We start from the raw sequence: 14,033 nt of genomic DNA, 5'->3' as shown, positions 1-14,033 counted from the left end.
ATCAACTGGAATCAATATTTTACAATTACCCGGGGACATATTCAAATACTGCTTGGTTTTCCAAGGTGGGGTAAAATTTAATTCACTGGCCGACCGCACTCACTGGGCCACATGAACACAACAGCACATATGAGCACTCGAGGAGGTAGAAGTCAAAAGGCCGTTCAAGCTGTAAAAAGATGAGCAAACATACAAAGAGCTCAATGCAAATGAATGAATCATAATGTTAATAATTGAATTGTTTAGTCTAAAAGTCAAGACATTCACTGGTTTTGCAACAACACAATTTTTTTCTCTCCCCAGTTTTAGTTTAGTTATTTCATTAACTCTAATAACACTGAACAGCTTAAGGCATAGACAAAAGTTTTTTCTAAGTTCCTGCTTTCTTGTATAATTTAATTTGATGCTGTAAAATCCATTCAAACAGATTCCAATTGTTGGTTGATTGCATTGATGTGAAATCTTAATTGAGGTAGGGAATTTTCATGAAATTAACAGCGTGTGGGATAATTTAATGGGAAACGAGCGTCATTGTCTCCAGTTTTTCCACTAATAAAAGCCCAAAACAAAATGATCACATCTATCATGATTTGTTTAATTCTTATAGTTTTCTATGAATCTTAAATTATCTACCAGGAGATTTAAGGACAATTACAAGCTTCCAAATGTGTGAAAATCACCTTGGGAAGGCCCTTTTCTGTTCCAACTTAAGTGCCTCACATATTAAAAGCAAGATCAGATTGGAAGGCAAGTCCTATAAAAAAATATTGGACAAAATGCTGAAGTCACACCTGTGCCTTTACTGCCATCTAACGGAAAAAAAAGGAACATCACCAAGTATCATTCTTGAAGTACACAGTTATGACATTTATTGTTTATATTAAACCAAAAGGGTGAGCACTAACATATATCAAAAACAAAGACAGTTTAATTTTATGTGAAAGGGAAAAAAAATAAAGATGTAGATCAAATAACAAAATAATCATAACACTAGTGGACATTTCTTTAAATAACAGAACTGTACATAATATGTCGCTAAAAAGTAAGACACACACACAAAAAAAGTGATACTAAGTGACAAAATAGAATTACAGGCAGCTGATACAAACAACCCAGGCTATGAGGAAGCGGTGGCTAGCTGGAATATAAAAAGTACAAATACACATGTAAGGCAGCAGAAGGTAGGCAATTGAGAGACCGAAAAGCAGGAAACAGGCAGGGCATAGACAGAAACACAAAAAGAAAAATGCACACAAAAGTGGCTCCATCACTCAGTGACCCCCACACCGTCTCACGCTGTTTACAACATAGCCAGTACAAATGTATATAGAAGCTCAAACTAAATATAAACTCTGATAAACAACCCCCCCCCAAAGCCCCCTTCATTTTTAACCACACATCATAAAGGTGAAGCTCTTTTGTACCCGTGCATCACCTTCTGACTGAAATGTAAAACGCAAACAGTGCCATTAAGGGGAGTTCTAAATTTAGTGCCGTTCCTATGGCACTGCAGGCGCGTTTTAAGTTCTCCAGATGGCGACACCCACCCAACGCTTGCAAACACTGTGGACACTGGACACATGTAATATTGAGACTTAAAATTATATATATATATATATAGATATACATATATAAACTGCATGTTTAGTTCCACTGCATAGTGTACATGTACCTGTTCAACAGGTGGGGGGGGGGGGGGCTAAATCAGAAAACAATTGCATAGCTGAAAGAGCAAAGCCAGAACAATGCTTTGTTTTTATGCTTTCATTAAAAATATAGTTCCTGACTTTCAGTGAAAACAGACAACAGGGGCACTCAATGCCCAAAGTGGCGCATTTCTCTAAATCAGATGGGTATAAAAACATCGCAATGGTCCTAAATATGTATACATGTGGTGTCCAAAATATGATCCAGTAGCCATTTGCGGCTCGCCCTTTTTCAGTGGCCAGTGAAATACACCAAAAAATGTCATTTGACACAGTTAAAGGGGAAGTACCCATTTTTGGGGGGCAGTGGGTGGCGGGGTGGGGGCAATAACATACTCTATGCAGCTCCACTAATCTAAATAAGGTATTCAAGATGATATTGCGTTAGTGGAATATGAGTTGAGCAGCAAAATCCAGCCGTTTTTATCCATCTCAGGGGGCGGCCATTTTGACACGTGCTGTCGAGTGAAGATGGCATCAATGTTGCTCGGGTAACAACCAATCACAGCTCAGCTTCAGAAAACAGATGAGCTGTGATAGGTCGTTGCCTGAGCCCTGAGCAACTGTGTTGTCAACAGCAAGTGGCAAAATGGCCGCCCCGAGATGGATAAAAATGGCTGGATTTTGCTTCATAACTCTTTTTCCACAAATGTAATATTAATCAGAATGTCAAGTTAGTGAGGTCACATATAACATATTATTGTCAAGAAATGTTTAAAATTGACTTCCATTTTGAAATATAAAAAAACATGGTGCCACTATTACAAATAAATTGGTTTATTTACTAGATATGCAAAAGCACAAATTAGTACCAATTTCTTTTTTTTTTAGGACTAAACACAATTTTTCTTCATAACATTATTGGCCCATGAGTTCAGATTTTCTGTATTTGGCCCTCAAATGGAAAAAGTTTGGACACCCCTGATGTATACTGTATATATTTAAATATCCTCTATATTTTTATCATAAAAAAATCAATAGTTGCTCCATTAAACTTAAAATTCTCATTCTCAATTTAATTGACACCTTCTTCATAATGGCTTCATTCAACTTCTTTGGGTTATCAGGTAACATAATCACATTGGAGCAGGTGTAAGACACGTGAACCAATCAGTGCAAAAGACGTGAAGTGCAATGTTACACGATGTCCCGCGTCCACGTGAGTCGTCTGCACTCAGTCACGCACGCACACGCGCGGGGTTTTACCGTACTGCAAACACAATTGATCCACAGCAGTACAACGCATGCCCTTTATCACAACATTTAAGCACAGTGCAAGCGCCAGCACAACTTAGTACAAAACTTAAAATACAATACACTGATGTAAAAAAAAAAGAAGAAAAAAGTTATTTTCATCTTTTAAAATTGATGCATACAATGTTTCCCTGTTGAGGGGGTTATATAGGCTTTATGCAGCATATATGAGAATTTTAGCTCTTAGTTATAAATCCAAACATCTATATTCTTTAGTAACGTAGGTAAAATATCTTTGTAAACAGTTTGCCCTTTTTGTTTTGTAGTACATTCTAATCATACTAAAATTGAAACTTATATTAGTATCTCTCTCAAAAAATAATCTGTTCTCGATTCCAAACATCATCTGTGATCTTTTTTCTGATACGATTGTTCGAGAGCGTGAAGCTGTTTGATACCTCAGCTGGAAGGAAGCGAATGTTGACCTCGAGCACCTCTCATCTGGCATTCCCTTACTCACGGGAGCTGTGAGAAAAGTCAATTGTGGTGGGTTGGCATCTGTGCGGCTCTTCAGCACATTCATAGGATTGCCATGGGATGTAACCTTGGCAACGATGCTACCAGGGTTACGAGGGTTGGCTGTGAGGAAGAGGAGGGTGAGAGAAGAAGGATGGCCCAGGCTCCTCAATGGACCAACTCACTGGACTTTTGGATGTCAGTGGGCGAGGCGGCCTGGTGGATCACTCCCATGACCACCAATGTCGGACAATTTTGCATGGAGCAGGTTTCTTTAATATCCAATTTGATGCATTTTATGATTTTTTTTTAGTGGCTGCCAATGCATGGCGCAGTCGGCCAAATGAATACATGCATTTTCAGATTCATGCTCTTTATACTGCAAATGTGACTGTGTGTTGTCTGTGTGTGTGAGAGTTCACGTTTGCAAGAAAGGGGGATAAAGTGTCCCGTTCAGAGTCTGTCACTGCGGAAAGTATCCTCGACTGATGGGTCCGGCAGCACCATGTCAGGATCGCTGAGCATGCTCAGACCATCCAGGCTGAGGGGCTCGATGTGCAGCTCGTCCTCCAGCGGGAAGCCTCCTTCCGAGTCGAAGCACTCTGGCATCGTCGACAGCACACCGCTGATGTCCTTTGACAGACTCAGGTTGGACTCATCTGTAGGGAGAGGGGGAGACAAATTAAAGTGGTTCAAATTCACTTCCACCTGCTGCTTCATTGACCTCACGAGTACTCATATTTAAATGACACTTATCTAGTAGCCCAGAATTGGTTCACAAAATATTTGCATACTAAAGGTTTAGGGGGGGTCTTGCATAACAGCCCAACACATCTCATTATGATTCATGGTCTTTCATGCCCTTGCTGGTTATTTATTGACAGCCAGTCGTCTCTGTAGAGGAGGATGGATTCTTTGTCATTTGTTTGTCAGTCTGTCAAGAATATCATAAAAGTGAGCACACCCCTCACATTTCTGCAGATATTTAGTATCCTTTCATAACAGAGTAACTGTATTGTTCCCTCAAAACACAGCCATAAACTCATTCACTCCCAGCCATTTTCACGGAAGCAATCACCTTTGCTCCCGGCTGTTTTACTGGATTTTGACTGATTTTGCAAGGCCCTCAGAATATTGTGTTCTGTTACTATAAAAAAATATGAAAGATTAAAGTCTCTTCTTTTATTAGGAAAAAAAGGTGTATTTGTATCTCTTTCAGTTTTTTTTCTTTCTTTCTGGAGAACTCAGTAATGTTCATTCGGTAATTTTACCGATTTGACATGTCATCATCATTGCTCTCCTTTTTTTTTTTAATATATATATATATATTTTTGTATTTTTCTTTATCTTTTTCTGTATCTCTTTCCGTTTTGCAGCAATTAGCATTAGAATATAGCTAAGTTTAATCATTTTTCACAAATCTTTTAAGAATTCTGAGTAATTGAGGGTTTTTTCAACATGGTCCTGGTTCATTTCCTATGCTCTGCTGCCACCTGCTGGCCGCTTGTGTAATAACTACCATTTCTTCAACTGTTCTGTGCAGTTGAGCGGCTGCATCAAACCCTTCTGTATGCTCTAGAATAAAAAACATTTTTCCCTCCTTAGTCTTATATGACTAAGTCGTTAGTGTTAGCACAGGTCTAAGGTGTGAATACGGATCTGGTGTGTTAAATTGGGTGAAGTGTCCCGGGCTAGCCAGACCCATCACTTTACCAGCGAGCGAGTCTGCCCCTGCGACCCGGACCAGACAAAAATGGATGGATGTAAGCTTAAAATCCTAATTGGTTTTAATTCTATGCATGAAAATGAAATGCAATGGGAAGGCTGCTTATTCTATTCCAAATCGCATGATTTAAAATTCCTCTAGAGTTAAGCCTAGAGGTATCTGTGAAAAATAGTCTTATAGTAATTTATCTTTACAACCCAAACATTTACTTGACTATAAAGGAATAACAAATTTGACATATTTCCCCAAGTTTTGAATTGGAATGGAATGAGCAGCCTTCCAGATACATTTGTGTGTATTGAATTAAACATTGAATTAAACTTTTCAGTTGTAGGTTTGCCTCAAATATAGATTATTATCTCTTACATTGAAGGATGATGAATTACATGGATTTTTCTTTCATTTTATGTTACAGTGGAGGTCGAATTTAAAGCGCCCATCACATTTTAATGATAAGAAAAGCCATTATCTTTCGACAGGCAGCAGTTAATAATACATCTGAAAAGTTTTCTCTACATTTTTTAAGCAAATTACATACGCAAAATAAAAAGAGGATATCTCTGCAACCACAAGGTCTATTCGAATAATTCTTGTGTCATAATAAAGGAAATGCTTGTGAGATTTGTATATATGTAACTGGTTAAAAGTAAATAAAGATGTTACACAGCACAAATGCTAATTAAATTAGTTGGCGTTGAAGCTGTGTTTGAGCCCGGGGCATGTAAAAATGGCTTTTATATTCTTGTAGCTCCAATTCTTCAGTTTAATTTGATGAGTGACATCCTTATATTCTTTCATGATTAGCGCATTGTTTCACACAATTTCTTCTTCAAAGTCAGAGAGGCCGCCAATTGGGGGCGCTCGGGCTTAAAGGGCTAGATCCGACCTAACCTTGAAATAAAGGTATTCCAAAAAAAAGGGCAGGTTATAATGACCATTTTTATCTTTCAGGCCTGAATGTAACATTACTTTGTGTTGTAGTTTCAATCTGTTGTCTTCTGCAGAAGTCTGATGGTGAACACTCACCAGTAAGTATGATGTTGGGCAGTCCTCTGCTGCAGTTGGAGTACAGCATGTTTGAAGGCATGTGCATGGGGTCATGCAAGTTGCCATGGCTGCCACCCAGCCCTGCCATGGCCGCCTGGGAGGAGTACAGAGAGGATGGAGAAGGGTCGAAGCAAGATCCGCCTGCTGTGGAATTCATCGCATTTTCCAACAGACTGAACTGGTCCGACTAGTCAGCAGATGGTTGACAAGAGGGCAAAAAGCAGAAAACAAAGTGTCTCAGTATTCCATGCTTCTTAACATAATCAATTACAATGATAAATATTCATTACAAACATTGCATATTCATTCATATCACACATTCTGTTTTGTTTTGCTCTACAGGGTTCCTTAAGGCAAATTTAATTTAGGACTTTCTTTTAGTGAACATTTTCATGGTTCGCATGCCCATCAAATTACATTTCACCGTTCTCATACATACATACGTCTGAAAATTACAGGTTGATTTTACAGCTATGAATATTTGTTCTTTCCACTGTAATATGGGAATACAATGAATACAATGTAGTAATTAAAACTCCCTAGCGAATGAATACTGCTGTGCACCTTTAGGATATCTAACAAAGAAAGCTATAAAAGTGAAATAAAGATGGATGAATACAAAAATGACTCACAACTAAACATTATCTAAAAGAGGGTAGTACTTGTGTTTTTCCATTTGGTCAGAAACACACTTGTTGCAGTCTTATTGCTAAATTATTTCTGAGCATCTTGTCAATTCATTCATCAATCATAACTTTTCCTAATCTTAACCACCTCCTTGTAATCCTACAGGCAGCACTAAGAATCTGAAATAGGAATTTATCATTGGAGGACAAATGTCCTGGTGCCATTTCCCTGAGATAGAGAGAAACAAAATTAAATGGAATATAAGTGGGTAATATTTGATGCATATTTTGATCGACCTCCTGAATAATATGTAGTGTTCTCTTCGCTACTTTTCAGTTCAGTTACTGCGGATTCACTGTATCCCAGATATTCATTTGTGACCAATTTGTGACATTTGTAATCCGGTTTCTAGTTAAGGTAAACCATTTTGAGATTAAAAAGAAAAATCCTGAAACTGTTGATCAGACATATGAATTGGAAGGGATTGAAAGAGATACAACATCCTCAGCATAATCATTTGAAGTGATTCAAGAAACTGTACCAGCTCCCATCTTTTTACGTCTTCCTTAATTTTGTTGTTCAGGCGGACAAAGTTGAGTGAACAATTTGGGAAGTCTGTATGTACGTACATTCACCCCGAGATAACTTGTGGAATCAGTTTCCCATCTCAACATTTCTGAGGGGCTATAATTGAAAGAAGGAATTTGTGTTTTGGAAACAATTTATAGCCTGAACAAGATAAAAAAAAATTGTTCCAAAACTGAAAATATCTGTTCAAGAGATTGCTCTGGGCCGGATAACTGAAACAACACATCATCAGCAAACAAGGAAATCTTTTATTCTCTTCCTTCGATATTTATTCCTTTAATTTCCTTATTTTGAATAATCCAGGGCGGCACGGTGATTGACTGGTTAGCACATCCGCCTCGCAGTGCAGAGGACGTGAGATTGAGTCCGGGCTTCGGCCTTCCTGGTTGGAGTTTGCATGTTCTTCCCGTGCTTGTGTGGGTTTTCTCCGGGTAGTCCGGTTTCCTCCCACATTCCAAAGACATGCACGGCAGGTAATGAGTGCTTAAGTGAACACTCCAAATTGTCCATAGGTGTGATTGTAAGTGTGGATGGTTGTTTGTCTCTGTGTGGCCAGTGATTGGCTGGCAACCAGTTCAGGGTGTACCTCGCCTACTGCCCGAAGCCAATTGGGATAGGCTCCAGTGACCCTTGTGAGGACAAGCGGTTAAGAAAGTGGACGGAGCGGATGAATAATCCACTGGCTAGGGGGCTCAATAGAAATTGTGACTAAAAGGGGACTAATTGGATAACATTGTCTCGTTCCATGTTTCAGTAAAAAGGAACTTGAAACCCATGTATTAATTTAAATCACTGAAAGCTTGTATTCTTTTAACAAAAGAATTATGGAAACAAAAATGTTTCTTTAGTTGTTTTTAACAAACCAGATTTACTTAAAAGTGCTGTTTTAGCTGGCAAAGTTGCTAGTGTGGTTCTTAAGCTATATTCGTCTCACAGCTCAAAATCTCACTAATGTAGCAGAGCCCAACAAGTCAAGTTGGATCGTGTTATTATAAGAACAAGTAATTATTTACCTTTAGTAAAAAATCCAGAAAGGTTGTCATTATTTTATTATTGTTATTTTAAATAAAACAAGTAGCTTGGTTAAGTAAAGCCAGGAAATACTGTCTTTATTTTAGTTTTCCAAAAAACTTATTATATGTATTTATTATTATTTTTGGATTAAACATTACTGTTAAAAATGCACTTCCAAAGAGCTGGCAAAGTTGCTAGTGTGGTTCTTAAGCTATATTCGTCTCACAGCTCAAAATCTCACTAATGTAGCAGAGCCCAACAAGTCAAGTTGGATCGTGTTATTATAAGAACAAGTAATTATTTACCTTTAGTAAAAAATCCAGAAAGGTTGTCATTATTTTATTATTGTTATTTTAAATAAAACAAGTAGCTTGGTTAAGTAAAGCCAGGAAATACTGTCTTTATTTTAGTTTTCAAAAAAACTTATTATATGTATTTATTATTATTTTTGGATTAAACATTACTGTTAAAAATGCACTTCCAAAGAGCTGGCAAAGTTGCTAGTGTGGTTCTTAAGCTATATTCGTCTCACAGCTCAAAATCTCACTAATGTAGCAGAGCCCAACAAGTCAAGTTGGATCGTGTTATTATAAGAACAAGTAATTATTTACCTTTAGTAAAAAATCCAGAAAGGTTGTCATTATTTTATTATTGTTATTTTAAATAAAACAAGTAGCTTGGTTAAGTAAAGCCAGGAAATACTGTCTTTATTTTAGTTTTCAAAAAAACTTATTATATGTATTTATTAATTTTTTGGGATTAAACATTACTGTTAAAAATGCACTTCCAAAGAGCTGGCAAAGTTGCTAGTGTGGTTCTTAAGCTATATTCGTCTCACAGCTCAAAATCTCACTAATGTAGCAGAGCCCAACAAGTCAAGTTGGATCGTGTTATTATAAGAACAAGTAATTATTTACCTTTAGTAAAAAATCCAGAAAGGTTGTCATTATTTTGTTATTGTTATTTTAAATAAAACAAGTAGCTTGGTTAAGTAAAGCCAGGAAATACTGTCTTTATTTTAGTTTTCAAAAAAACTTATTATATGTATTTATTAATTTTTTTGGATTAAACATTACTGTTAAAAATGCACTTCCAAAGAGTGTTGGCAAAACCGGTAATCATTTTTATGTTGCTGAATGTAGCTGATAAAGTAATTTGTCCAAAATTTGTTACCGGAACAAAGTGTCAATCAGCAACAAATGTTTGGTACATGCAGTAATACGAAAGTGGCCAAACATTGGTTTTGAGTGTCACAAAAACGGTTTGCAAATGATTAATTATAGATTCTAGGGAGAAATTTATGTCTCACCCAATTTTTGTGGTCGACTTAACCTTGTTAGCTGATTCCCCCACCCCAGCCCGAGTAGCAAAACTGCTTGTGTTCATATTCAGGCGAGCAGTGTCCACACATTTGACTGTATCATTTAAGCAGATAACAATTTTTTTTTTCAATAAATGTTCACAGTTTAGTATTTTTTTTACTGTCAAATCTGCTATTTTTATTGACAGCCCAAGTGTCTGTCCATCGTTACAGAGTCGACCAACCTGGTACGGAAGGGTTTTGTTGTGGTGACTGGAGAATTGTTGCTCCATGAATGAGTCACTGAAGAGCGGAGCAAAATTGTTGTGCTGTAAGGAATGAAACAATGTTCAGAAAAAGTCATTCATTTCTAACTGTACAGTGACAAGTGACATGTATTATGTGTGTAATATTGTGATGGAGACCATCTTCCTGGCACTGACTTGGCTTGGGTTGAAGTCAAGTGCGACGCTTTGCAGAGGGGAAACACGCTGATGTTGATGCTGGCACTGACGCACCTGGTCCACTGCATGCTGGGATTGCTGGTAGAGTGGATAGGGAGGGGGTGGCTCCCTTGGCATATTGCTGGTATCTAAAGCAACTCCCTACAGAAGAAAAAGAAGCCAGCAGGGGTCACTAGTGAATGATTATAAGTTCATTCAGAGTTAAATAGGGGATCATCCGTTTTTTGGTGGGCCCCACATACATCAGGTTCTGAGATTACAAACGTTTTGTTAAATATTTATGTTTTTCAAACAAATAGTTGCTGCAATTATGATATTGCATTAGCATCGGATTGTGATTGACGACGTTCCAACTTCTGTACAAATTCAGGTTACACCAATATTGGAACGGAACTCTATAGTAAACCAAAATCCCTCTGACTGGAAAGAGATCAAATTAACTTAGTAACTATGGTATAACTTGAAACTGGAACAGCACTTGAACTGATGATTTTTACAAGATTTTTTTTTTTGGAGCTATATTGTACTTTTGTCTGATTGTTTTCATACTTGTATTTTTTCCATTTATCTCATTACTAGATTATGCAAAATCGTAAAGGGGACGCCAACCCCCATTTTTTTTTGACAATAATATATTCTATGCAGCCCCTCTGGTCTATGGTATTGTGGTTAATAGTGCGCTAGTGGAATATGAGTTAACCCATTTAGGCCTTAAGTGCCTGGCGAAACATGTCTCTAAAACCTATGGGTCACTTTTGAGTCACTGCCGAAAACCTGAAGTTTTCCTGGAAATTCAACAATATTTAAAAGAACTGATATCAAAGCTCTGCGATTGGCTGGCAACCAGTTCAGTGTGTACCCCGCCTACTGCCCGAAGCCAGCTGGGATAGGCTCCAGCGCCCCCCGCGACCCTTGTGAGGAAAAGCGGTTAAGAAAATAGATAGATGGATGGATGGATATCAAAGCTCCTGAAGGAGATATAAACATAATTCCAAAAACATTTCAGAGCTTACACTTTTGGTGTTCACACAAACCTAAGTTTATTATTAAAAACATTTATTTTCATTTTTTTTTAATCAACAAACAAATGTCGCATCTGCGGGTATATAACTCCATATATATTTACCTTCAGCTTTAGAGCGTAGTTGTAATAACCTCAGGGGATCGAGTGGTAATTATTCATCGTTCATTCCGTTACAAAGCCGCCCAAATTTTCAACATACTCAATGTCTACAAACAAATTTCTTAACAGTATGTCACTGTCGACTCGCTACACTGATTTGAATTCCTCCCGCGGCGGCGTCAATCGCGTAATTTATTTCATAACTCCTGCAAATCTGTGTCAACCATAAATGCTCGGATAAAATTCCAGGACATGCTATGGAGGCCCACGTCACCCTCTCGTGCACATTCTGATGCATTTCATCGGCTAAGAGACCAAGAATTGGTCAAAACAAAACAATATGAAATATCCACTCTCCCGGATTTAAAGAGAAAAAAGCGCAGGAGTGCTCCCGGCTTTAATGGGTTAAGCAGCAAAATCCAGCAATTTTTATCAATATAAGAAGGCGGCCATTTTGCCACTTGCTGTCGACTGAAGATGACATCACAGTTGCTCAGGTCTCAGGTAACAACCAATCACAGCTCAGACTCAGAAAACAGGTGAGCTGTGATTGGTTGTTGTCTGAGCCCCTGAGCAACTGTGATATCATCTTTAAGACTCAATGCCAAGACTGCTTCATTAAATAAGATAATTAAGTAATGAGTATCTTAAAATAAGCAAAATGATCTTGTCTGACAATTTTGTTTTAAGAAAAATAACTTCAGAGCAAAATAAGCAAATTTAGGTGACATTTAAGAAATTATATGTTACTTAAGATTTTAGTTTTTGCAATGTAATGGTCTTTGAGCTCTGACTTCTATAGTCAAATATTTTCACATCAGAAAATATATCCTACACTGTTTTTTGACATGATAGAGATTTGCACACACAGGCCAGATGATTTTAAATCCACGCACATGCCTGTGTTGTTTAATTAAGATGTTTGTTTGAGTATTTCCACTTAAATAAATGTTACATTGCCACAGTATTTATTAAAATGTTTGGTATGTGTACCTGTGTGATGGGAGACAAGGATGGGGACATGGTGGGAGACAACTGCTTTGACAGACCCCGACGCTGCTCAGCACCTGGAGATAGGGTGAGGGGGCTGATGGGTGCTGGTCTTCGCCGAGGGGAGTTACCAGAAAGACGCAGAGAAGAATTTATGGAGGGATTGCTGAGAGAAGACTGCAATTGGCAGTTGTTGAGGGAAGCTTGAATTGTGGGGTTACTCAGAGAAGAGGAGAGGCCTGCAAAACAAACACATGTAAGACATCAAACCATTGATCAGCCAGATTCAAAAGGATAAACTGAGTCATGTTCCCTTCAAATGTTATACAGCGGTTGGTCTTTGAAATAGCTGCATCAAATATGTAAATACTGCATAATTAGGCCATGTCAGGGTGGCACAACTCAGGAATGATATTCAACAAAAAAGAGGGATTTTACCAGGAGCACATTGTGACAATAGCAGCACCAACTGGATTGCACTCAGCTTAACCAAATTGCGTTGCTTGGTAAAAACGTAATTTAACAAAGCCATGAAACCGAGGCAACTGAAGGCCTTTGGAATCCCAGAGAAACTGTGGGTGCTGCAGTTGAATGCATTATGTATTACATTTCTGGCATGCTTTCCAACACCACGTTAACGACACCAGCCCCATATTCTGTCAGTGGGGATTTTTACTGTGTGATTGGCAGGAAAGTAAGGCAGCCAATATGAGAAAACAGAGGCAAAATAAGTGAGAAGAAAAGACCTCATTGTAGGGACCAATGGGTCAAAAGTTCCTGTGTCCCCGCTCACCCAGGCTGAACTGTGTTCTGCCGCGCATGCGTGGCAGCCGAACTACAAAGTGAGAACGTTTGTGACAGAGAGATCATTCACTGAGCTTTCTGTAACACATAGTCGGCTGGCAGAGATAAACATCTCAAGCTCAAAGCAGTGGTTTTAGTGTGAAAGCACCCGGCAGAAACTGGCTGGAAGGAGAGGAACTCACAAAAGAAAGAAAAAAAAAAGGTATGTGATTGGCCAAACTGTGTCACATGTATTATGGGAATGGGACTAAAAAGGACAGGACACTATTGTCTATGGTAGTGTGCATGACATTCTTAAGGGGTTGTTTACAATCTCACAGTCACTTCTAACTAAAGCAACACGCCACTGAAAATTCATTGTCTTCATTCGATTAAGCAGTGCGTAGAAACTATAATAGTGTAAATATCAATTGCATCTGAGTCCCTGAAAAAAAGTTGAATCCAATTAAGTAAGCCTGTGCAGTACCATTTTGGCCAGTTTTGATCACTATGATGTCGTGCATGCTGTAACATGGCACTGTTCATGCTTTTTTTGTTTCCTCGTCTACTTTGCTATAAAAATGCTGTATGGTGTCGTCAAGGATTGCCATCTTAACTATGGAGGACCAAAACTGCCAAAATGAAAAATAAATAAATAAATGACTAAAAGAATAAAAACAGATATATAAAATACAACAAATATCTCTCTCCTGCTCGGACTTCAAACTGCATGTACAGTAGTCTACTTTTCATCACCAAATTGCTAGATGCACTGCGGATGGGTGAGGACCAATTGCCATTTTTTGTGATGGTAGGTCGAAGGCATGTTTGTAAGTATCACGCATTGTGCGGCAGCCCTAACGTACAGTATGTTTGTAAAATGTGGGAGTAAGCCAGAGTACCCAAAGAAAACCCACGCAAGCACATGGAGAACATTAAAAACCTACACAGGCAA

The 14,033-nt window shown here is 38.2% G+C and overlaps 1 protein-coding gene across 5 annotated transcripts in view; it reads right to left on the bottom strand.

Annotated features, from left to right (window-relative positions):
* Window positions 1-840: 840 nt before the first annotated feature.
* The window catches only part of crtc3 (CREB regulated transcription coactivator 3), a 45,723-nt gene continuing 32,530 nt past the window's right edge, over window positions 841-14,033 (bottom strand). For all 5 annotated transcript variants that reach the window (XM_077563643.1, XM_077563645.1, XM_077563646.1 and 2 more), the window contains 5 exons: window positions 12,299-12,534; window positions 10,162-10,323; window positions 9,964-10,047; window positions 6,169-6,376; window positions 841-4,075 (listed from right to left, as the gene is read on the bottom strand). In XM_077563643.1, the coding sequence (XP_077419769.1) occupies window positions 3,870-4,075; window positions 6,169-6,376; window positions 9,964-10,047; window positions 10,162-10,323; window positions 12,299-12,534 (896 nt within the window). In that variant the 3' untranslated portion in view covers window positions 841-3,869. The remainder of the gene's footprint in view (window positions 4,076-6,168; window positions 6,377-9,963; window positions 10,048-10,161; window positions 10,324-12,298; window positions 12,535-14,033) is intronic.

This window comes from Vanacampus margaritifer, chromosome 4 (genome assembly GCF_051991255.1).
Source record: "Vanacampus margaritifer isolate UIUO_Vmar chromosome 4, RoL_Vmar_1.0, whole genome shotgun sequence".
In the NCBI taxonomy this organism is placed as follows: Eukaryota; Metazoa; Chordata; class Actinopteri; order Syngnathiformes; family Syngnathidae; genus Vanacampus; species Vanacampus margaritifer.
The sequence above is the reverse complement of the archived record's forward strand: the minus strand, read 5'-3'. Positions and strand labels throughout refer to the sequence as shown.